Below are 23,694 nucleotides of genomic sequence, written 5' to 3' on the forward strand. Positions count from 1 at the left end.
TTTAGGCTATTTTCCATTATGGTTTTTATTTCATTTATTTTGAGTGAAGGAAAGAAGGGAGAGAGGGAGGGAGGGAGGATGGGAGGAAGGAAGGATGACATCTCACTCTGTTGCCCGTGCTGGAGTGCAGTGACTACTGACAGGCATAGTCATAGCTCGCTGCAGCCTCAAACTTCTGGGCGCAAGTGATCCTCTTGCCTCAGCCTACTGAGTAGCTGGGACTACGGGTGCATGTCACCATGCCCAGCTTACTGTTTTTCTTTTTTTAATTTAATTTTATTTTTTCTATCGTTTTGTGACAGAGTCTCATTCTTTTGCCCAGGCTGGAGTGCAGTGGCACGATCTCGGCTTACTGCAACCTTTGCCTCCCAGGTTCAAATGATTCTCGTGCTTCAGCCTCCCCAGTAGCTGGTACTACAGGCGTGCGCCACCACACCTGGCTAATTTTTGTATTTTTAGTAGGGATGGGGTTTCGCCATGTTGGCCAGGCTGGTCTTGAACTCCTGGCCTCAAGGGATCTGCCCCACTTGGCCTGCCAAAGTGTTGGGATTACAGGCGTCAGCCACCGTACCTGGCCAGCTTATTGTTTTTATTAAGTAAAATCAGGAGAAGAAAAACCACATAGATCAAATTGTTTTATTTTGGGGAAAGTTACTTCTATTGGGGTTTTGCCTTAGTGTGTGGTTTAGGTAATTTAATCAGATGAATCAATGTTTGCAAATAGTGATGGTTGTTAATATAGTAAGACTTACAGAGAATGTTTAGCTTACTTTTGTGTTTATTTGGGGTCTCTGGAGGACCTGTATGTGCTGTGCAGTGGGATCCACACTGTACAGGTTAAGGTTATTTTGAGGTTCAAGGAATTGAGAAGTTAGCATCAGCATTAGCAATGAAGTTTAAATGACTTTTTTTTTTTTTTTTATGGGTTCTGCAAATGGCGTAGGCTTTTATTTTTAAAAATGGAGCAGCTCTAATGAGATCCACCAAATTGAAAGCCCTGAGCTTTAGGAGAAAAGGTTGATGTACACTGGTTGAATTCCCAGTTTGCTATTGGCTTGGAAAGAAGAGTGTTCTGGTGAAATTTTGAGAGCAGACCCTGGGAATGTCCTCCCTTGAGACTTGAGGGCGCAGGGATCTGGGAACAGGTCTTCGTGTCTGTCGTCTGGGAGGTAGTGTCCTGCGAGAGGCAGCAGCCCAGCAGACACCAAGGGCCCCTGGGCTCACATGCTGACCTCTTAGTGGGCTTGGCAGGGCAGGAGGCCCACATGTAGCTTCTGTCCAGTGTGCCACTTGCCCTTGCAGTCACCCCTGAAGGACAGGTAGATGAAGCCTTTGCAGGTTGAAATGCCCCCAGAGGCTCTGTCCGTCCCACACTGAGCACACTGAGCGGGTCCCCTCTCTGTCCATCCCATCCTTGGCTGTGGCAGCACTGGCACGCTGTGGCATGCTCTGCTCTGCACTGGCCGCTTTGTCCAGATGGAGACAAACACCGCTTTCGGTGTGTTGCCAAGGGGCAAGGAGAGGTGATATTGGCAGAGCCATGAGCGATGGTTGCCCGGCAGGTCATAAAGGTGGAGTAAATGTCGCCTCTTCTTAGAACTGTCACCTCAAGCCCGGTTACCACTCATACCCCTTGTTTCCAAGGTGGGAGAGTCTGGGGGAAGAAATGAAGTACCTGACACAGCCTTGGCCCTTTCTACAAAGTGAGGGGCATACTTTGTCTGTAACAATAGCCTTTTGTTTGTTTGTTTGTTTTTTATACTTTAAGTTCTAGGGTACATGTGCCCAACATGCAGGTTTGTTACATATGTATACATGTGCCATGTTGGTGTGCTGCAGCCATTAACTTGCCATTTACATTCGGTATATCTCCTAATGCTGTCCCTCCCCCGTCCCCTCACCCCACAACAGGCCCCGGTGTGTGATGTTCCCCCTTCCTGTGTCCAAGTGTTCTCATTGTTCAATTCCCACCTATGAGTGAGAACATGTGGTGTTTGGTTTTCTGTTCTTGTGATAGTTTGCTGAGAATGATGGTTTCCAGCTGCATCCATGTCCCTACAAAGGACATAAACTCTTCCTTTTTTATGGCCGCATAGTATTCCATGGTGTATATGTGCCACATTTTCTTAATCCAGTCTGTCATGGATGGACATTTGGGTTGGTTCCAAGTCTTTGCTATGGTGAATAATGCCACAATAAACATACATGTGCATGTGTCTTTATAGCAGCATGACTTATAATCCTTTGGGTACATCCCCAGTAATGGGATTGCTGGGTCAAATGGTATTTCCAGTTCTAGATCCTTGAGGAATCGCCACACTGTCTTCCACAATGGTTGAACTAGTTTACAGTCCCACCAACAGTATAAAAGTGTTCCTATTTCTCCACAACCTCTCCAGCACCTGTTGTTTCCTGACTTTTTAATGATTGCCATTCTAACTGGTGTGAGATGGTATCTCATTGTGGTTTTGATTTGCATTTCTTTGATGGCGAGTGATGATGAGCATTTTTTCATGTGTCTGTTGGCTGCATAAATGTCTTCTTTTGAGAAGTGTCTGTTCATATCCTTTGCCCACGTTTTGATGGGGTTGTTTGTTTTTTTCTTGTAAATTTGTTTGAGTTCTTTGTAGGTTCTGGATATTAGCCCTTTGTCAGATGAGTAGATTGCAAAAATGTTCTCCTATTCTGTAGGTTGCCTGTTCACTCTGATGGTAGTTTCTTTTGCTGTGCAGAAGCTCTTTAGTTTAATTAGATCCCATTTGTCAATTTTGGCTTTTGTTGCCATTGCTTTTGGTGTTTTAGACATGAAGTCCTTGCCTATTCCTATGTCCTGAATGGTATTGCCTAGGTTTTCTTCTAGGGTTTTTATGGTTTTAGGTCTAACGTTTAAGTCTCTCAATGTTTCTGCTTTCTACTTAATGGCTAGCCAGTTTTCCCAGCACCATTTATTAAATAGGGAATCCTTTCCCCATTTCTTGTTTTTGTCAGGTTTGTCAAGGATCAGATGGTTGTAGATGTATGGTATTATTTCTGAGGGCTCTGTTCTGTTCCATTGGTCTATATCTCTGTTTTGGTACCAGTACCATGCTGTTTTGGTTACTGTAGCCTTGTAGTATAGTTTGAAGTCAGGTAGCGTGATGCCTCCAGCTTTGTTCTTTTGGCTTAGGATTGTCTTGGCAATGCAGGCTCTTTTTTGGTTCCATATGAACTTTAAAGTAGTTTTTTCCAATTCTGTGAAGAAAGTCATTGATAGCTTAATGGGGATGACATTGAATCTATAAATTACCTTGGGCAGTATGGCCATTTTCACAATATTGATTCTTCCTATCCATGAGCATAGAATGTTCTTCCATTTGTTTGTGTCCTCTCTTATTTCCTTGAGCAGTTGCTGGTAGTTCTCCTTGAAGAGGTCCTTCACATCCCTTGTAAGTTGGATTCCTAGGTATTTTATTCTCTTTGAAGCAATTGTGAATGGGAGTTCACTCATGATTTGGCTCTCTGTTTGTCTGTTATTGGTGTATAAGAATGCTTGTGATTTTTGCACATTGATTTTGTATCCTGAGACTTTGCTGAAGTTGCTTATCAGCTTAAGGAGATTTTGGAAAAGCGTGTTTTTGTTGTTGTTGTTGTTGTTAAAAGCCTGGTTTTTTTTTTGTTGTTGTTGTTTGTTTGTTTTAATGTCACTTGCTAATTTGTTCACACAAAGAAAATGCTCCATAATGAAAACAACTTCATCCCATGTCTCCCTCCCACCCAGACAGACACATTCATATCCCTCCTGTCCCCAACTGCAAGATGCATTCCTAAGTCTTGGCTATCTTTTAGAACCAAACCCTCATAAAAACCATTTAGAATAGTTGCCTGATAACTTGGTTTTATTGCTAAAGAAAGCCTGTTTGTGGCAGTTAAGAGTCCAAAGGCGTTTTGAATGGAATGTAGTGGCATGTTTAAGGAGAGGGCTCAGAAGGATTTGCTGAATGGTAGTCATGACAGCATTGGTGGGGTTGTGAAATGGGCTGATTAAATAACTCAAGTAGTTCCGGTGTCCAGACCATGTTTTAGTAAGGTAGCCAGTGTCATGGACAGGGCAGGTGGCAACAGTTCTTTGCACCACGGAGGGTGGTTGTACCATTTACTCTGCTGGTTGTGGGTGTGCTTGCCTTTAATAATAGGGAAAGCAAGGTCATTGGTCTGCAGCTGTAGTAAATGACAAAAAAGAGGAAGGAATCAGATCTTTCTTCCGTGATTTCACTACTTTGATTTGCCAACTATGACGTGGTTTATTAGATGTAAAGACACAGAGGAAAGTTCTCTGGCTCAATGCCCTTGCAAAGAAAAGGATGCCTCCCACCCTCTTGGTGAGATGATAAGTGATCAAATAAGGGAAGATTTTTTTCAGCCACTCGGCACATGTCAATCACATGCGAGTGGACGTCTGGCTTACCATAGTGACCACACATGCAGTGGTATTTAATAGTTCTCTGAATGTGTGTAGGATCTGTAAAAGGTTTGGAATAAAAGCACACGCTTCCTTTGGAGAAATGTTATTTAGTTGTAATAGCATTTCACTACTGCCACATTCAGTTCACCTATGGTGGTAGTGCCTGTAACTTTTTATTCGGAGGAATTCGTGGACCTTCCTCTCCCTGCGTCTTCGATTTTGCCACTGAGTTTCATCTCTTTTCATGGTCCAGGCTCAACGTTTCTTTGCTGCACTGCGACTCAAGTCTCTTTTATTGGTTACTTTCCCTAAACTTCATCTCTCTTCTCTATACCTTGGTTTTTGTTTTTCTGTGAAGAATATCTTCTTAACTCTTCTAGTACCGTGGGTAACCATGGGCTCTGGGAAGGGAATTTGAGGATGAATTGAGTAAAAATACAGTAAATTATTATGGGCTTTATGTAATGAGCAGAACTCCAGAAAGGGCGAGGTGGGGATATTGTTTGCTGAGATCTTCTAGTGGGCAGAATTCCAGAAAGGGCTAGGGGAGATTATTTCCTGAAATCTCTTTCCTTTGCATCTATTTACGTGGCTAGAACGCTTTATACATAGGATAGCATTTAGAGGACAGCAGTCTTGCAATCTCTTGTTGCTTTTTTTTTTTTTGGTAAGGCTTTTGCCATGTGTATACTGATATGTTGACTCAACAGGTTAAACATTTTGTGTCTTTATTCTTATATCCGTGGTGTTCATCCTTAAGGCTGTATAAAATGAGTCATATTAATGACTGCACACTTGAATATGCTGAGTTTCTTTGCCAACAGATTCACTCTGTTGAAACATGGCCAGGAAATTGTGTGGGTGCCCTTTTTAAAACATCAAGCTGAATGAAATGATGATTTGACACTTGGGGCATATATGGTTAAACACAAGTGGTTTGGATACTGGGACAGAGATCGTCTTTTTTTTTTTCCCCCCTGTCTTTCCAACAGTAATGGGTTTGTAGAAATGAAGATTACAAAGGTTAATGGGAAAAACAAGTCATTCGGGTCTGCTCCACTCCTCTGTTTTGTGCTGCTCGGTTCTGCCTGTGGCTTCTGTGGCATTCCTCCGCAGTCTTTTCTGCCATAGGACTCAGGTTGAACACCAGAGGTTGAGGCCAGAGGTGGGGCACGCTCTTGCTAGGGGTGAGGCAGGCAGGCTGGCTGGGTGGAGAGCAATTCTGGGGCTCTCACCCCACGTGAATGCTGCTGCTGGGCCCTGACGTTTGCTTACAATGCAGCTCTGATGTCTCAGTTTCAGCTACTTAGGTAATTTGGGAATTTTTATCTTGCCTCAGTTCTCTTCATGTTTAAAAGCAGGAACTACTTGCCTCTTATCTCCTAGGACCATAGACTTTATCAGGCATGATGTCACCATTCACGCAGGCATTGCCGGCACCACTGCCCGGGAAAAGACACTGCATATAAATCTTCCCACAGTGCCTTTGGGAGGTGACTTTTCTTACAGAAAATACATGCAGAGTTAACCATTTCTAGAATGCTCTGGTGTATTTGTATACATTCATGTGATGTATGTGAGAAGCACTCCCACCACGTGGTTGAAATCATTCCTTTAGGTCCCGCTTTCCAGGAGCTTGCAGCGGAGTGGGCTGAACGGCTCTCACAAGTGCAGACTCAGAGAGGAAGGAAGGGTGGAAGTCGATCCAGGAAAGTCTTTGCTGAGGACAGGCCAGTGGAGCCATCCTTTGCAGCTGAGGCAGTTTTGAGAGGCAGATATAAACGTCTGCCAGGTGCTCCAAAGCTGGAAGCCATAGCTGGAAGTTCTAGTGAGAACAGTAGAGGGGGAGGCTTGGGAGAAGGAGGTGGAAACACAGAATGGGGCCAGCACACAGCAGCTCACACAGAGCTGCTCAGGTGGTGCAGACACTCCTGGCCCACTGCAGCCCAGACTTCCTAGGTCTTGGGGAACTGAGAATTTGCTTTATCTGCCAAGACCCCAGATACTATAGACGCTGCCAGCCCAGGGAGCATGCTCTGAGAACCCCTGGACTAGACCACAGAGAACCTAGGAGCATGGACTTCCTTCTGTGGAAACTGGGAGCAGCTGATGGTTCTAGAGTGAGGGCAAGACCTGGCCAGAGCTGTGTTGCATGCAGGGAGACTGGGAGAGGAAGAAGCCTTCCAGAGGATTGGCAGGAAAAGGAAGGAAGCAGAGTCAGAACTGGGTTTCATTTGATGTTTGCAGAGAGGTGGTTTTTGTTTAAAGGATTAGCAGAGTGTGGGCAACTGCCAGGTAAATTCCCCTCTCCCCAGACCCTGGGGTCTGACATCAGGAAGCTTGTCACAGTCCTTGAGGCCCCCAGAGTGTTTCCAGGGCTTCCCTTCCTGGCCCGGTATCTGCAAGGCCTTTCCAACTACGGACTCTTCTTTCAAACCCTGCTCTTCCTTATCTCCAAGAAGCCCTTAGAAACCATTATTTATCTGTTTTCCCACAAAACCTTTGTCAGCTCCCAGTGTAGGACAGAAGCCTCCCACCTATGCAATACCACCACGACCACCCCTGTTCCCCCATCGCAATTTGCAGGCAGGGAGACCAGGTGGGCCTATATTTCAGACCATAGGCTCCCAGCAGGCCAAGGCGCCTCCCTTCCCAGACCCTGCCTTGGCCTCCAGCCAGTGTTCTCACTGTGCGCTTAGTTAGCTGGGGGCAGGAAACACAAACTATTTGTCTTGGGAGGTGGTGCTTCTTTGCTTTCTTCTAAAAGGTTAGGAAAATAACCCAACACTCGTGATCTATCTTTCTTTCTTTCTTTCTTTCTTTCTTTCTTTCTTTCTTTCTTTCTTTCTTTCTTTCTTTCTTTCGTGTGAGGGAAGGGAAGGAATTCTGCTCTTTGTGAATAATAAAGATTTCCTTGAAACAGTTCTTGGAATAATTCCTTTTAAAAATAAAACAGGATATTTGATATCTAATCTGTTGTTCTTTCTTTTTTTAGAGATGGAGTCTTGCTCTGTCACCCAGGCAGAAGAACAGTGGTGCAATAATAGCTCACTGCAGCCTTGAACTCCTGGGCTCAAGCATACAGCTGTTGTTCTTAATGTTCAATGACATCCTAGCATTTTTTTATATTTGTGATCTAAACCCTGTCCTTAAAAAAAAAAAGAAAAGAAAAGAAAATACCACCCAAAACACTACCTAGCATATAAAATTACTCTAAAAAATTGAAGTAAGTTTCAATTAAGTTTGGTATACAATCTGTGGGAAGGGATTTCAGGGCAACCCACCATTAGAATGAATAGTTCCATCTGGAGTACCAGAAAACTTGGTATTGTCAATACCATGGTGTTTTGTTATATGAAAGGAATAGTATGCATTGACTGAAGATTATGTTTTGGAAGAATGATAATGGCCTGGGCCAGGTGTGGTGGCTCATGCCTGTAATCCCAGCACTTTGGGAGTCCGAGGTGGGAGGATTGCTTGAGCACAGGAGTTCAAGACCAGCCTGGGTGACATGATGAGACCTCATCTCTTTAAAAAATTTTTAAATTAAATAAATAAAATTTTAAATGATAATGGCTTGGGAGAATGATCACAAAACCAGGCAGACTGGGGAAAGAAAGGCACTCTTCAAGTCTGCAGGATGAAAGGGAATGCACAGAAACATGTGTGTCCTGGTCCTGCACATGAGACCCACAGTTCTAGGGACAAGGTGATTTAAAACGTTTAAAGAGTGTGTGGCTTGTGCAGGAGGAAACACCACAGCCTTCCATCTACTCAAGTCCTTCTGGGAGCCCTTGAAACTCAGCCAGAGGGACCGTGAGTGTAGGCGGGCTCTAGGTGGCGCCAGAGCTCTCTATCCCCAACTCCACGGGTCTGTGGTTGAGCGACCAGCATGTAGGGGCTGAAGGTCCCCCCCACCATCTCCTTATCAACACCAATCCAGCCGTTTCAGAGGTGCCAACAAACAGAAACCAGTCTGACCCTGGCTTGATCCCCAAATACTTTCATTATGCATCAGGAAATTCAGAGGACTTGGGGAAAAAAGCATATATATTTTAGTAAATTTTCACTGTCCACAGTAACCAAGATATCTTCAGTTAAAGCAGAAAGAGTATAACTCTTTTCACTGTGTGTCTTCATTTGCTTATTAAAAAAAAAAAATCCCTAGGCCAGGTACAGGGGCTCATGCCTGTAATCCCAGCACTTTGAAAGGCTGAGGCAGGCAGATTTCTTGAGCTCAGGAGTGTGAGGCCAGCCTGGGCAACATAACGAGACCCCATCTCTCATTGTACAAAAAGTTAGCTGGGTGTGGTGGTGTGTGTCTGTGGTCCCAGCTGCTCAAGAGGCTGAGGTGGGAGGATCACTTGAGCCCAGGAGGTCGAGACTGCAGTAAGCCATGATTGCGTCACTGTACTCCAGCCTGGGTGGCAGAGGGAGAGCCTGTCAAAACAAAACAAACGAACAAAAAACAAAACAAAAAAAGCCACAATTCGTATAAGAACTGCTGACTGTGTCATATATGAGAACACATATATCTGTATATTATCTTTTTAAAAAGGAGCTTCTGGGTTTGTTTTCATTTTTTCACTGCCTCATACAGCATTGCTCATTCTCTTCAGACAGTTTGAAAGGTGTAAACCAGGTAAGATGCATTTTATGAAGGTATGGAAGTCTCACTTCCATGCCAGGTTCCCTGCCTGCCTCCGACAACTGCCACCCAAGCTGCCTTCTGCACATGCATTGCCGTCCATGGGACGCCCTCTTCCATGCCATCAGCCTCCCTGGCTGTGATGCCCCTGTTCGGACTCTCCTATCTTCCTCTTTCCCTGGCCTGCATTTTGACCTCAACCCTGTGTCTTTTTGTCCCCGCCGATGGACACATCCACAGGGATGTCCCATAGCTATGGGAGATGCACAATATACACTTTGGGTTTTTGTTGTTGTTGATAATTAGGGTGAAATGCACACAAAATTTACCATCCTAACCATTGTGGTGTTCAGTAGTGTTAAGTGTATTCACGTCATACAACCAATCTCCAGAAACTCGTTTCATCTTGCAAAACAGGCTCTATATGCATTAAACAGCAACTTCTCAGTCTCCCCTCCCCCACCCCTGGCAACCACCATTCTACTTTCTGCATTCATAATTTTGACAAATCAGGTACCTCATATAAGTTGAATCATACAGTATTTGTCCTTTTGTAACTGGCTACTGTCACGTAGCATACCGTCCCCAAGGTTCTTCCATGTTGTAGCATATGTCAAAATTTCCATTTTATTGCCAAGTAATGTTCCATTTTATGGATAGACCACATTTTGTTTGTGCATTCTTCCACCCATGGAACAGTATACGTTTTGACTAAATGTCCAGCTGTTAAAGTCTGTATTAGATACAAGCTGAATATCATCATTACAGAATAAACTTCTAAGGTAAAAGAGTAAATCTGGAATGATATTATTATTACAATTTTGTTTTAAAACATAACATTCAGATTTCAACAGAATGACATTTTGGTCCAGGAACGGGATTGTTCAGCCTTCTCAGCTGCTAGAAGGCTTCTGTGGTCACTGCCTTATTCATTTGCAACACTAAATTAATTTTTATTTTAGCCTGAGGCCAGTGGAAGGTTGAGATGTGTTTTGGGTTTTTTGGCTAACTGCTGGTTTAGGTTAATGTTACCACCAAGCTGCTGTCTCCTGAATGTAACTGACCAAGCTAAAGGGCTAATTTCTCTTCATACTTGGATTTAAGGAATCGGTGCATGGGGATGATTCATTTTCTTTGAAACAGTTCTGCAAACTGAAGCTTTGTGTACATGGGGAGGAAGATACCTCCTGGATATTTTCAGAAGCAGATTTAAGGCTGAGCATAGTGGTGCATGCCTGTAATCTCAGTGCTTTCGGAGGCTGAGGCAGGAGAGTTGCTTGAGGCCAGGAGTTTGAGACCAGCCTGGGCAACATAGCAAGACCCCATCTCTACAAAAAATTAAAAATAAAAATTATTATATTTTTAAAAGCAGATTTAAGATGATTACTCTCCATTTTGATCTTCTTTGCTGCATGAAAAGTTGCCCCAAAATTAGTGGTGTCAAATAGAATTTCTAGTCATAAAATTGAGCACAAAGCAATTGACCTATACGGAGGTACTCAGAAGCATGCTATGTGTTAGGGCTGGCTATTTCAAGATTTAAAAATATGCTCTAGAAAATCTCCAAAAGGTAGTTATCTGCACATTATGAAAGTGTTGGGGAGGGAGGCGGTGTAAACAGTCACTGTGCTAGGGTCACGGGCAGCAGACAGTCGCAGGCGGGTAGCAGCGTCCCCGCCATGCAGATGAGATGGGGTTACTATATCTCGAAGGCAGTGCTCCAGCTGCAGGGCTGCAGATGTTCCGTATCTGTGCTGCCCATGCAGTAGCCACTACCCACATGTGGTCATTGAGCACTCGCAATGTGGCCAGAATGACCAAGGAGCTGAACTTTGGATTTTGTCACTTTGAATAAATTAACCACTTGTGAATAGGGATAAGTGACTTCCCTCTTCCCTCATGACTCGTCAGTGGCTACACCCGGGATTGATGTGCGTCTGTCCAGGGCCAAAGCTAGGAATAGAGGCAGGGCACAGCTGGGACTCACTCTCTCCCTTACCCCATGACAGGGGCCTTCCGCGGGGTTGGCTTGGGCCTTGGTTCTGGCTGCCAACTGGGTTCCTCAGTCTTTTTCCATGTCGCCTCTGCAGGGGCCATATGTGCAAATGACTTCCTTCTCTCCTGTGTCTGGTGCGTAGGCCAGGAGGTTGGGCGACAGCTGGGGCTGCCTGGTGTTGCTTTCCACACGGCCTTTCCGCATGGCTCACTTTGGGCTTCCTCATGCCACGGCATCACAAGGTCACTGGATTTCTCATAATCTATCGTGTGTGTGTGTGTGTGTGTATGTGTGTGTGTGTATTTTTTTTTTTTTTACTTATTATTTTTTAAGACAGAGTCTCGCTCTGTTGCCCAGGCTGGAGTGCAGTGGCATGATCTTGGCTCACTGCAACCTCTGCCTCCCGAGTTCATGCCATTCTCCTGCCTCAGCCTCCCAAGTAGCTGGGACTACAGGCGCCCGCCACCACACCCGGCTAATTTTTTGTATTTTTATTAGAGATGGGGTTTCACTGTGTTAGCCAGGATGGTCTCGATCTCCGACCTCGTGATCCACCTGCCTCAGCCTCCCAAAGTGCTGGGATTACAGGCGTGAGACACCACGCCTGGCCTACACATATATATATTTTTAAGAGACAGGGTCTTACTCTGTCACCTAGGCTGGAATGCAGTAGTGCAAACACGGCTCACTACAGCCTCAACCTCCTGGGCTCTGTGGTAGCTGCAACCACAGGCATGTGCCACCACGCCTGGCTGATTTTTTTATTTTTGTGCAGAGATGGGGTCTTGCTATGCTGCCCAGGCTGATCTCAAACTCCTGCCCGAAAGCAGTCCTCCCACAGCAGCCTCTCAAAGTCCTGGGATTACAGGTGTGAGCCACAGCACCCAGTCATTTGCATGTATACTTTGTGAGAACAAAATCTGCTGCTAATATTCTTATATGTGCTTTCTAATGATAGTTTATCTGGGAGAACTTTTATTGTACCCATGGAGAACTGCTGACCCTCTAAACCAGCTAGTAGCCCAGTTATTCCCATAGCAGGGTTGAACTAGTGTCATCTTGAGTGTCGGACGTTTTCTTTTCCTAGCCTTCTCTTTTTCTCCCCTTTCCTCCAGTTTCAGTCAGTCTAGTTTATTTTCTTCATTAATTAACTATAAAGGAAGATGAAAGAAGTTATGGATGTCATAGCACAGAGAAAGCCAGCTGAAAATGAAATTCACATGGCCAGAACCTTCCTTACGAGGATTTTGAGAAATTCCATGAGGTACAGTCTGGGTTTTACAATTGCTTTCCTTCCATGGGGTGCTGAATTTGTCTTTTATACTTTCTCTTTGGTTCCTGGGAAACTATCATAAAGTCAGCATGTTCCACATTTTGCCACCCATATACTTTTCCTCGTTAAAATGATCTGAGTCATCGAAAGGTTTGTGTTATAAATGCTTTTCAGTTTTATTTTGTAAGATGTTCTTTATTGCATAATATTCTTTAATGTTTTTGCCTGCTGGGAAAAACGTCTGATCTCCACAAAGTATTTAAAGAGGCCCACTTGAGCTTGTTCTCCATTCTTGATTGGGCTATCAGCTGTCAGTTCTGTCCCAAATTAGAGAAAAGTAAAGCTGGCTTCCTACCTTGAGGCTGGAGAAGTGAGTGCGGAAGGATCTCCTGCCCGGCAGTGTTCCCCTGGAGGCCCTATTGCATTACCGACATCCATCGGGATTTCTAACCAGACACACCTCATCACATCTGGGCAGATGTGGCCAAGACACTAAGAAGACACACATGGGATGGTGGGGACTGTGGCAGGGGAGCCCAGGAAAGCCCCTCTGTGTTCAGGAGCCCTGGCTGAAGGGACTCTAGCCTTTTGGTGCGGGTTGTCATGACTCCCTGGGGGGATCTTTGGTTGACTAAGAGACTCAGGGTAAGATGCAGCTACTAGTCTTAGTCAACCAGAAGGTGGCTGTCTTTACTTTGTTACCTAGGTAAACAGACACAGATAAGCTGTCTGAACTCTGTGTGACCCGACTGCCTAGGGGACTCATTTACCTTTTCTCCAGCGAAAGATAGGGGGTTCTCTGTGTGTTCATGTTGGGGCGGGCAGAGGGCAAAATTTGTGTACTCGTTTATTTAGAATAAATGTTCTTTATTTTTACATTTCTGAGATTTTAAATTGGCAAGTTAACCATATTTATGGAGGAACACATTTTAGAGATAAGGGCCGGCCGGGTCTACAGTGGCCCACACCTGTAATCCCAGTACCTTGGGAGGCCAAGATGAGTGGATCACTTGAGGTCAGGAGTTCAAGACCAGCCTGGCCAACATGGTGAAACCTGGTCTCTACTAAAAATACAGAAATTAGCTGGGCGTGGTGGTGAGCGCCTGTAATCCCAGCTACTTGGGAGGCTAAGGCAGGAGAAACACTTGAACCTGGGAGGCCCAGGTTGCAGTGATCCATTGCACTCCAGCCTGGGCGACAAAGTGAGACTCCATCTCAAAAATAAAGATAAGGGCTGCTGCACATCTGGAGCCTGTGATTCCCACTCTGGTTAGGGCAAATGGGTAGTGAGCAAAAATCTAAAAAGAAGGTGTGGGTTTGGATTAAGTGTGCAACCCCTGAACATGGTGCCATGCGCCTGCCTGAGTTGCTGTGACCAGTGTCAGTCTCTGCACTGTTTGGCACAAGCGTGCGCGCTGTGCACATTCCCTGAACCCCCTGCACTGTTTGACTTGAGCACACACACGCTGCGTGCAGTCCCCGAGCCCCCTGCACTGTTTGGCATGAGTACACGTGCGCTGTGTGCGGTCCTCGAGCCCCTTGCACTGTTTGGCACGAGAGCGCATGCGCTGTGTGCGGTCCTCAACCCCCTGCACTGTTCGTTTGGCACAAGCGCACGTGCTGTGTGCGGTCCTGAGCCCCCTGCACTGTTTGGCACAAGCACACGTGCGCTGTGTGCAGTCCTCAAGCCCCCTGCACTGTTTGGCATGAGCGTGTGCCCTGTGTGCGGTCCCTGAGCCCCCTGCACTGTTTGGCACGAGGGTGAGCGCTGTGTGCAGTCCCTGACCCCCGCCTCCCCTGCGTTCTTTTCTAGGAGGAGCGAGCTGGGCTGGAGGCCTCACTCCTGGCATGCCACCAAGTTCTCTGACAGCCACCCTGAGCTAGCGGCCTCCCCGTTCCCCTCCGCCAGCGGCTGTCCTTCCTGGTCTGGCCGACACCATGCGAGGTAGGCACCCATTCCCGTCCAGGACGCCAGGTTTGTTCAGCCTTCTACAGGGAGCATACTCCTGACTGCAGAATTATTTTGATGTTTCTGATGAGACTGGGCCACTGACACATAATCACAGTTGGAGTGCTCTGAATTTTTGACTGAACCGGCAAGCATGTGACACAAAATGAAATGGCAAGACAAGGCGTGAGCAAGAAGGGGAGCACAGGACTTGGGTTTCGGCCAAGCTCCTTTGGGATTGACTAGGTGGGATGCCAGGTGGTAGGGTTCTGAGCCGGTGGGATGGCGTTGACGGCACCCCTCTCCTTTCCAGGGTTTTACACACGGACTGGAAGGCAGGAGATCTATATGGGGCTGCAGGTGTATCTTGTAAAAGCTCCCAAGAGGTTCTGTTAAGCTTTGGTAGCCTCTCCTCAACCCTCTTGGCGTTAGTGGCAGTATCCTCACTAGTCTCCTGTTAAGAGGATGGCGGTAACAGCAGATAGTCTGGTTTTGGTGTGCGTGTGTGGATGTCTCCCTGCTTATGTGAGTGTGTGTGTGTGTGTGTATCTGTGTGTGTTTATGGGTGTGAGTGTGTGTGTGGGGTGTGAGTGTGCATGTGTATTTCTACATGTTTGTGTGTCCTTGTATGTGTATGAGTGTTCATGTGTCCATCTGTATGTGTTCATGTGTGCCTGTATGTGTGCATGTGCATCTATTTGCTTGTATGTGCATGTGTGTGCACGTGTATATGTATATGTGAGTGTGTGAGTATGAGTGAGCATGTCTGGTGTGTGTGTGTGTGTGTGTGTGTGTTCAGGTATGTGCGTATGTCTGGAGCTAATGTAACCACCCAGTTTTTGGCTATTAATAAATACTGGTCTTGGCTGGGCGCAATGGTTCATGCTGGTAATCCCAACACTTTGGGAAGCTAAGGTGGGAAGATTGCTTGAGTTCAAGACCACCCGGGACAACACAGCAAGACCCCATGAAAAGGCATCCGTTTGGTAAAAAGGCATGTCACGGGGAGGACACAGTCTTTTCAGCCTGTGCTCAGTTTCTCCCTGTCTCTGCTAAAATCCAGATGTACTGAGCTGCAACCTCAGCCTCAGCAACTTCACCCTGGGAAGTTGCTGTTTGGCGTTTTGGTATTTCCACGGAGGGCCAGCTGCATCCACCGCCTTGCCCTTTGCCATTGCTGATGCTAAAGCACACCCTGCCTTGTCCTTCTTCTCATTCTTGCAGTTCTTCCTCCCACGACCTGTCCAGTTCCTGGGAGCAGACGAACCTACAGCGCACCTTAGACCACTTCAGCTCCCTGGGGAGTGTTGGCAGCCTGGACCACCCCTCCAGTCACCTCTCGGTGGCCAAGTCCAACAGCAGCATCGACCACCTGGGCAGCCACAGCAAGCGTGACTCAGCCTACGGCTCCTTCTCCACCAGCTCTAGCACTCCTGACCACACCTTGTCCAAAGCCGACACGTCCTCCGCAGAGAACATCCTCTACAGTGTAGGCCTCTGGGAGGCTCCCAGACAGGGTGGCCGGCAGGCCCAGGCCGCAGGTGACCCTCAGGGCTTGGAGGAGAAGCTAAGGTGTTTCCCGCCCAGGGTCCCCAGTGACAGCGACAAAGGCCCCAGGCCAGAGTACAATGCCGAGCCCAAGCTGGCTGTCCCTGGGAGGTCCAATTTTGGGCCAGTCTGGTATGTTCCTGATAAGAAGAAAGCACCAGCATCCCCACCCCCTCCCCCTCCCCCTCTCCGCAGTGACAGCTTTGCTGCCACCAAGAGCCACGAGAAGGCCCAGGGCCCTGTGTTCTCAGAGGTGGCCGTGGCACAGCACTTTACGGCCCCGGCCCAGGCTCAGCCCCGTGGTGACTGGAGACCAGAGCCCACTGATCGGCCTTGGAGGTCAGCACACCCAGGGAGCCTCGGGAAGGGATCGGGAGGCCCGGGCTGCCCACAGGAGGCCCGCGCAGATGGCAGCTGGCCACCCTCCAAGGATGGAGCTTCCAGTAGGCTGCAGGCCTCTCTGTCCAGCTCAGATGTGCGCCTTCCTCAGTCTCCTCGTAGCGGCCGCCACCCTCCCCTGTACAGTGACCACAGCCCACTCTGTGCTGACAGCCTTGGGCAGGAGCCAGCGGCTGCCAGCTCCCAGAACGACAGCCTTCCTCAGGTGAGGGGGCTCAGCAGCTGTGACCAGAAGCTGGGGAGCGGCTGGCAGGGCCCCCGGCCCTGTGTGCAGGGAGGCCCACAAGTGGCACAGCTCTGGGCAGGATGCTGGCCTTCTGACACGGCCCCTGGAGCCCTCAAGAGTCTTCCCCCACCCACGGTGGGCCAGAGCCCACACCGTCACCTACCTCAGCCTGAGGGTCCTCCAGATGCCTGCGAGACAGGACGGTGTTACCCACTGGACACAGGGGCCGAGGGCTGCTCCGCGGGAGCCCAGGAGCCTCCCAGGGCCAGCCGTGTAGAAAAAGCCAGCATCACGTGGGCAGATGGGGAGAGCAGCAGGATCTGCCCGCAGGAGACACCCCTGTTGCACTCCCTGACCCAGGAGGGGAAACACCGGCCTGAGAGCAGCCCAGAGGACAGCGCCACCAGACCGCCACCGTTCGACGCCCATGTGGGCAAGCCCACCCGGAGAAGCGACCGCTTTGCGACCACCCTGCGGAATGAGATCCAGATGCGTCGAGCCAAGCTGCAGAAGAGCCGGAGCACAGTGGCTCTGACTGCAGCAGGCGAGGCGGAGGATGCCACCGGCCGCTGGAGGGTCAAGTTGGGAGGTGGCGCCCAGGAAGGACCCTTCGCTGGCACCTATAAAGACCACCTGAAGGAGGCCCAAGCCCGAGTCCTGAGGGCCACGTCCTTCAAGCGCCGCGACTTGGACCCCAACCCAGCAGATCTATACCCGGAGTCACTGGAACACCGGATGGGTGATCCAGACACTGTCCGCCACTTCTGGGAGGCAGGCCTGGCCCAGCCACCCTCATCTACAGGTGGCGGGCCCCACCCGCCCCGCATCGGAGGCCGGAGACGGTTCACAGCTGAGCAGAAACTGAAGTCCTACTCGGAACCCGAGAAGATGAATGAGGTGGGCCTCACGAGGGGCTACAGTCCTCACCAGCACCCCAGGACATCTGAGGATACTGTGGGCACATTTGCTGACAGGTGGAAGTTTTTTGAGGAAACGAGCAAACCTGTTCCCCAGAGGCCTGCCCAGAGGCAAGTGCTTCATGGAATCCTGAGAGACAAGCCAGAGAGGCCGTGGACAGTGGGCCGCACGTGTGAGGGCATGGAGCCCTGGTCGCGCACCACCTCCCTTGGGGACAGCCTCAACGCTCACAGCACAGCGGAGAAGACAGGGACGTCAGACCCGCCGCAGAGGCTCGGCACCTTTGCGGAGTATCAGGCCTCCTGGAAGGAACAGAGGAAGCCTCTGGAGGCCAGGAGCTCCGGGCGCTGCCACTCAGCGGATGACATCCTGGATGTGGGCCTGGACCCGCACGAGAGGCCGCAGCGCGTTCATGGGAGGTCCCGGTCTTCGCCATCCACAGACCACTACAAGCAGGTAAGCATGGAGCCACGGCAGGGGCGTGGCCCCTGCTGACCATCATCTTAACCTGAGGACAGGACACACCCAGAATGCAGTGGCTGACGCCAGGACTACTCATCTCCAGCTGTGTGAGCATTTACCTTTTCCAGATCTCCTAGTGTCCTCTGTGTCAGAGGTATTTGGGGACAAAATTGACACATTCTAGGCAATTTAAAGTGCCATATTCCCGAAAACCCACATTTTTTTCATTCCCGTTCTCGTTGCCATAATCTCTGGCTTTAAATGTGTTTCCCCTTAAGTAGCTTGCTCCTGCCTTCATACTCAGCAAAGAACTTGGAGGGAGAAACTATGGGAAATGATAACTAACACGTCTGACATGGAAATGTGTGGTTTATGTAAAAGCTTAACGTGACATACAATAGCCACTTTTCAAACACTGATGGATGACATTTAATATTTATAGTATTTGGGTTTTTTTAGTATTCTGTTTTTTTATTTGCAAGTATTTTCAAGGATTGCTCTGGGGCAAAATGTATTTAAAACACATTAAGTGTTTGCACTTTTTTAAGGTGAGAGTTTTGATGGTGAGAGTTAATGTCCAGCTTTCTAGAAAACTGCATATTTCTTAGCCCTGCTTCAAAGTTGACAGCCTCTTTCTCTCTCGCCCCTGCCCTCTTTGAAAGCTTTTTCTCCCTATTACATCTGCACTTGCACATCTCAAAGAAAAAAAAAAGTTCTGCAGTGATAGATGCAGTTTCTTTTTAAAAGAATCCAGGGTGGGTGTGGTGGTGCATTTGCAATTCTAGCACTTTGGAAGACTGAGGAAGGATGATCACTTGAGGCCAGGAGTTCCAGACCAGTCTGGGCAACAAAACAAGACCTTATCTCTACAAAAAGAGAAAAAACACTTAGCCAGGTGTGGCGGTGCCCAGGAGGTTCAGGTTGCAGTGAACTGTGTTCTCACCACTATACTCCAGCTTGGGCAAAAGAGCAAGACTCTGTCTCAAAAAAAAAAAAAAAAAAAAAAAAAAAGAACCACTAGTATATTTAATACAAGATACCTAATATGTGCATGGAAAGAAGGCTGCTGGTTTGCTCTGTGGTGTCCCAGCCCTGAAAATCCATACAGATGCTGTGAGTGTTTTTTTCCACCGTTGGATACCCTGGCTTGTGGCTGTTCAGCATGACCTCTGAGAATTCCATGCTTGCTCTGTCAGGAGCAAAGAATCCCGGGCTCTGGCGAGTACTAGAGCTTGAGGCTTCACCGCTGTAATTTGTGACCAGCTGTATTTTATTTTATTTCTTTTGGCCAATTGTGCCACACGGTTTTACAGGCTTCACGTAGGAGTTGTTTCCTGCCCAGAACAGAAGTGGACGCGGGGTCTTAGTTCAGTCGTCTCAATGAAATGCTTTGTAGAGCTGCCCTGGCAAGGCAAACCCACAAATGAGGGCTTTCATAATCACAGATGTCCTGAGGAAGGCAGCTTGAGGACTTGGTGTCTTACTGTGTTGCCCTTTGCAGGAAGCTTCTGTCGAACTGCGAAGGCAGGCAGGGGACCCTGGCGAGCACAGAGAAGAGCTTCCCTTCGCTGTCCGGGCCAAGGAGGGACAGTCCACGCTGAGGTGGGTGAAATTTGGATTCAGAGTTACTGAAGAGGTGTCTGGGGGTGGGCTTCTGTATGGGTGGGTGCTTGGTTAACATGGCTAGACGTCTGGCTTTTGCCAAACCCAAAGCGGCTGAAATCCAGCATAATTTCCAGCATCCCTGATGCACTGGAGGTCTGGGCAGAGCCTGTGCACCCTGCGACCCTGCCCAGAGACACATCCCAGGGCAGGGAGGCCTTCTTACACGGCGGTGACATTTTTTTGGTTCTTAAAATGGCTACTGTGTTTTCCACACGGTAAGACTGCTTATGGAGACATAATGAGAAGTCCAGTTTAACATACTGGAGCTGCACGTCTTTGCACAGAGCGCCTTATGGAAGGGCAGCTTTAGCTATCTAGCACACAGCTGTGTGCCTAGCTGCGGCCTGGAAATCGGAGTTGCCTCTAAGGATTATTAGTAGGAAAGGAACGGGCAGGCTTTCCTAAATTGGACCTAGTTAATGAGTTAATTTTGAGCTTTAAAATAGAAATCGAGTTAGTCGACTCCCAAAGAGAGGCTGCAAGTATCTGCAGAAACTGTGGCAGCAGCAGGAGATGAGAGCGTTTTGTGCCGTAATTCCAGAATGTGCACTAGGCCGCTTAGTTGTGGCGAGGACAGGGTTAGATTAAATACATAGTATAATCTGGGCCAGGCGTAGTGGTTCACACCTGTATTCCCAGCACTTTGGGAGGCTGAGGCAGGTGAATTGCTTGAGCCCAGGGGTTCAAGACCAGCCTGGGCAACATGGTGAGATCCCGTCTCACTAAAAATAGAAAAAAACGAAAAAATTAGCCGGGTGTGGTGGCAGGTTCCTGTAGTCCCAGCTACTCTGGAGGCTGAGCTACTCATTCAAGCACAAGAATCGCTTGAACCCAGGAAGTGGACGTTGCAGTGAATGGGGATTGCACCACTGCACTCCAGCCTGGGCAACAGAGCGAGACCCTGTCTCAAAAAAAAAAAAAAATAGTATAATCTTCCCCTTCATCACATGAGGAGGGCAGGAGGAGAGTGCGTCTCTGCAGAAGATGTGGTACAATCTTGTTTTTAAAAGGCGGTTGGAGGGATGGGAGTAAATGCACGACAGGGTTCCTGGGTGTGGATTGTTCTGTCGCCTTGAGAATCTTGTGTGATTGCTGTGACATTCACGTTAAACACTGACCTCAAAACTCAAGGTTCTGTTGCAGAAATTACCAATTTAAAAGTTTGCTTTCAAGAGCCTCATGTAATGGGGTTTTATTTCATTTGGCCTTAAACAGAGCTGTTAGCCTTCTACAAGGGGATCAAATATTTATGTGACTCTGCAGCGACAGGATTGATATTGTGTGTCTGCTTGGGGAGGAAGTCTCTGCAGTTACTTAACAGACTCTGAGACTGAAACCAAGAATGCGTGGGTCAGAAAGGCCGAATAATCCACCTACAGAATTTAGCTGTGTCTGAGAAGCACAATTAGAGCTTTATGACTGTGGATTCCAAGTGGGTCACGTGCCGAGCACCAGCTGCAGTCTGTTTTCCAAGCCAGCTCCCAGGCCGTTGAGGCCAGCCGTGCGGTATATCGCGGGCAGTGCTCGATGGGCTCTGCACATGCGGGCCTTGCTTTGCCCCTGCGCTGTGCTTGATGCCACAAGCGTATCATCTGTGCAGAGGGCACCCGTGCTGGTGAGAATGTATAGCTCTGCTGTGCATGGAGGGGGTCGCCCTGAACAGCTGTCACGTGCAGGCTGTGTGAGAGTGAGTGAATGGCACTGTCGATACTGAAAGGATCGAGAGGAAGCAGGGGCCCCATGCCTCATTCATCAAGGCCGTGTCTTCCAGCAGACTGCATAGCCACTCCAAAGAAATTAGTTCCAGAAACTCTCTGCTTTTGAGCTACTAACCCAGCAATTTTCAGAATTGTTGGGTGCGTTTTTTTTGTTTTTTTTTTTTTTTTTGAGTGGTGAGGCGTGATGAAATTTGGGAATATGTGGGTTGAAAAGTTGTTTTCAACTTTTTTCAGAGACTCTTTAATTTCTGAAGGACCAGCAAGAAAGAATACACTTGAAAAATTTAAATGGAAAATAATAGAAGTCAAAGTTCAGGCAAGGGATTGTCCTTTGCCCACCAAAAAGAAAATCTAGAATACAAAGGTTTGAAGATACCCAATGTTTTGCATAAGTTTAAAATAACGTAGACATGTCTGTGTAAATCATATGAAGTGCTGCTGTGATAACCGATGCATAACAAAAAGTATGTATTGTTGTATTCTGTTTGGATAACAAAAGAATGTTGAGATCAGAATTTTTGTTGTTGTTGTTGCTCAGGTGAACCAAATAGAGATAACATTTTTTGTGAAGTTCAAGATCCTATGTTAATATAAAGACAAGTAGGGCAAATTGAAGTGATGATACCTTTTTTTTAAGTTATGTGATGCTTCAGAAGCTCAGAGGAGAGAGAGCAAAGTGACTTCTGGCTGGGTTATGGGAGAAACAGGTGGTGTTTGAGCTAAAATAGAACTGAACCTGAGGGAGCAGACCCAGCACGTTTGCTTCCCTCCAGCTCTTCTGTCCTGAACAGCCCACCGCCCGCCACCCTCACTGCCATCAGAGGCTTCACCCCAGACCTGCAAGGTCAGGCATCATAGCCAGCAGGAGCCTGCTTTGGGGAAATGCTCTCTCCTGCTGACTTGGGGCCCCTTGAATACTGGGTCTGTTTCCTAGTGTGGCCATAACAAACTCCCCAAGACTGGGGGGCTCAAACAACAGAAGTGGATTCTCCCACAATCCTAGAGGCTGGAAGTTCCAGCTCAAAGTGTGACAGGGCTGATTCCTCCTGGGGCCTCTCTCCTAGGCTTGTAGATGCTGTCTTCTCCCTGTGTCCTCACAGGGTCGTCCCTCTGTGCATTTTTGTATCATTTCTTCTTATAAGGACCCCAGTCCTATTGGATCAGAGCCCTCCCCAATGGAACCCAATTACCTAATTTTGCCTTAATTACTTCTTCTAAGGTCCTGTCTTCCAATGCAGTCACATTCTGAGATACTAAGGGTTAGGGGTTCAGCACATGGATTTTGTGGGGCACAGTTCAGTCCCTAACACTGGGAGAAATGTCCCTGCTTCTCCATTCTACCTTTATAGTAACCACTTCTGTCAGCTCTCTCAGGAGGTGTCATCCTACCCTTGAGCTGATCAGGCTTTATGTTCATGACAGATGTGAAAGCCTTTAAGATGAAGGGAAGAGGGAGCTGTCACCTTGTGGGTGGCACAGAAGAGGGGCATTTGGCAAAACCTGACTGGAGGGCTTTTTGAGGAACCTGTCTGGAGGGTTCCTTGACACCATGCAACTGAAGGTTGACAGTCGTACACACCTTCTGGTTCAATCATTCCATCTTTTAAGAGTTTACTTTGAAAGTGGACATCTACTGCCCCGTGAATGTGCTAACCTCTTCAGACTGGGATGGTTTGGCAGGGGGACAGTGACTCTTAAACTCACTTCACAAATGTATTTGCACACTTTCACTATTCCTTGCTGTCTGCTGGGCTGGACTGTTGGCTCCCAGAAGACTGGATTTTTCTTTTTCATTTCTCAGTACCCTGTACCTGACATATATCCTGCGCAGATTACGTGCTCAATAAATGGTTGGATGAATGGAAGGAGTGGTGGATGGACAGATGGGTGGATGAGTAGACGGATGGACCAGTCCTCAGGTAGATAGTTGGAGGATGGGGAGGGTGGGTGGATGAATAGTTGGATGGATGGAAGGGTAAGTGGATAGATGGATGCATGGATGGATACATGGATGAGATGTAGGGGTACATGGATGGATAGATGGATGAATGGAAGAGTAAGTGGATGGATGGATGGATAGATGGGTATGTGGATGGATACAGAGGTGTATGGATGGATGGATGGGAGGGTAAGTGGATGGATGGACGAATGGAAAAATAAGTGGGTGGATGGATGGATGGATGAAAGGGAGGGTGAGTGGGTGGATGGATGGGAGGGTAGGTGAATGGATGGAAGGGTAAGGGCATGGATGGATACATGGGTGCATGGATGGATGGAGGCATGGGAAGGTGGATGGGTGAGTGAATGGGAAGATAGAAGGATGGGTAGGTGGATATATAAGCAGTTGGATTGGTGGCTGAATGGATAAATATCAGCCTGACCTTCCTTGAGTCAGTCTTTCTTGATTGTGGTGAATAATCTTTCCATATTGGTACATTCTGTGTCCTAAAAT

At 47.8% G+C, this 23,694-nt stretch overlaps 2 protein-coding genes across 3 annotated transcripts in view; both read left to right on the plus strand.

Moving 5' to 3' along the window:
* Nucleotides 1-23,694, plus strand: part of CLCN4 (chloride voltage-gated channel 4) — a 508,359-nt gene that overhangs the window by 147,146 nt on the left and 337,519 nt on the right. The window lies entirely within an intron of this gene.
* The window catches only part of SHROOM2 (shroom family member 2), a 163,603-nt gene that overhangs the window by 91,221 nt on the left and 48,688 nt on the right, over nucleotides 1-23,694 (plus strand). For both annotated transcript variants that reach the window (XM_050776576.1, XM_050776577.1), the window contains 3 exons: nucleotides 14,172-14,303; nucleotides 15,531-17,853; nucleotides 19,361-19,461. In XM_050776576.1, the coding sequence (XP_050632533.1) occupies nucleotides 14,172-14,303; nucleotides 15,531-17,853; nucleotides 19,361-19,461 (2,556 nt within the window). The remainder of the gene's footprint in view (nucleotides 1-14,171; nucleotides 14,304-15,530; nucleotides 17,854-19,360; nucleotides 19,462-23,694) is intronic.

Source organism: Macaca thibetana, chromosome X, assembly GCF_024542745.1.
Source record: "Macaca thibetana thibetana isolate TM-01 chromosome X, ASM2454274v1, whole genome shotgun sequence".
Lineage (NCBI taxonomy): Eukaryota > Metazoa > Chordata > Mammalia > Primates > Cercopithecidae > Macaca > Macaca thibetana.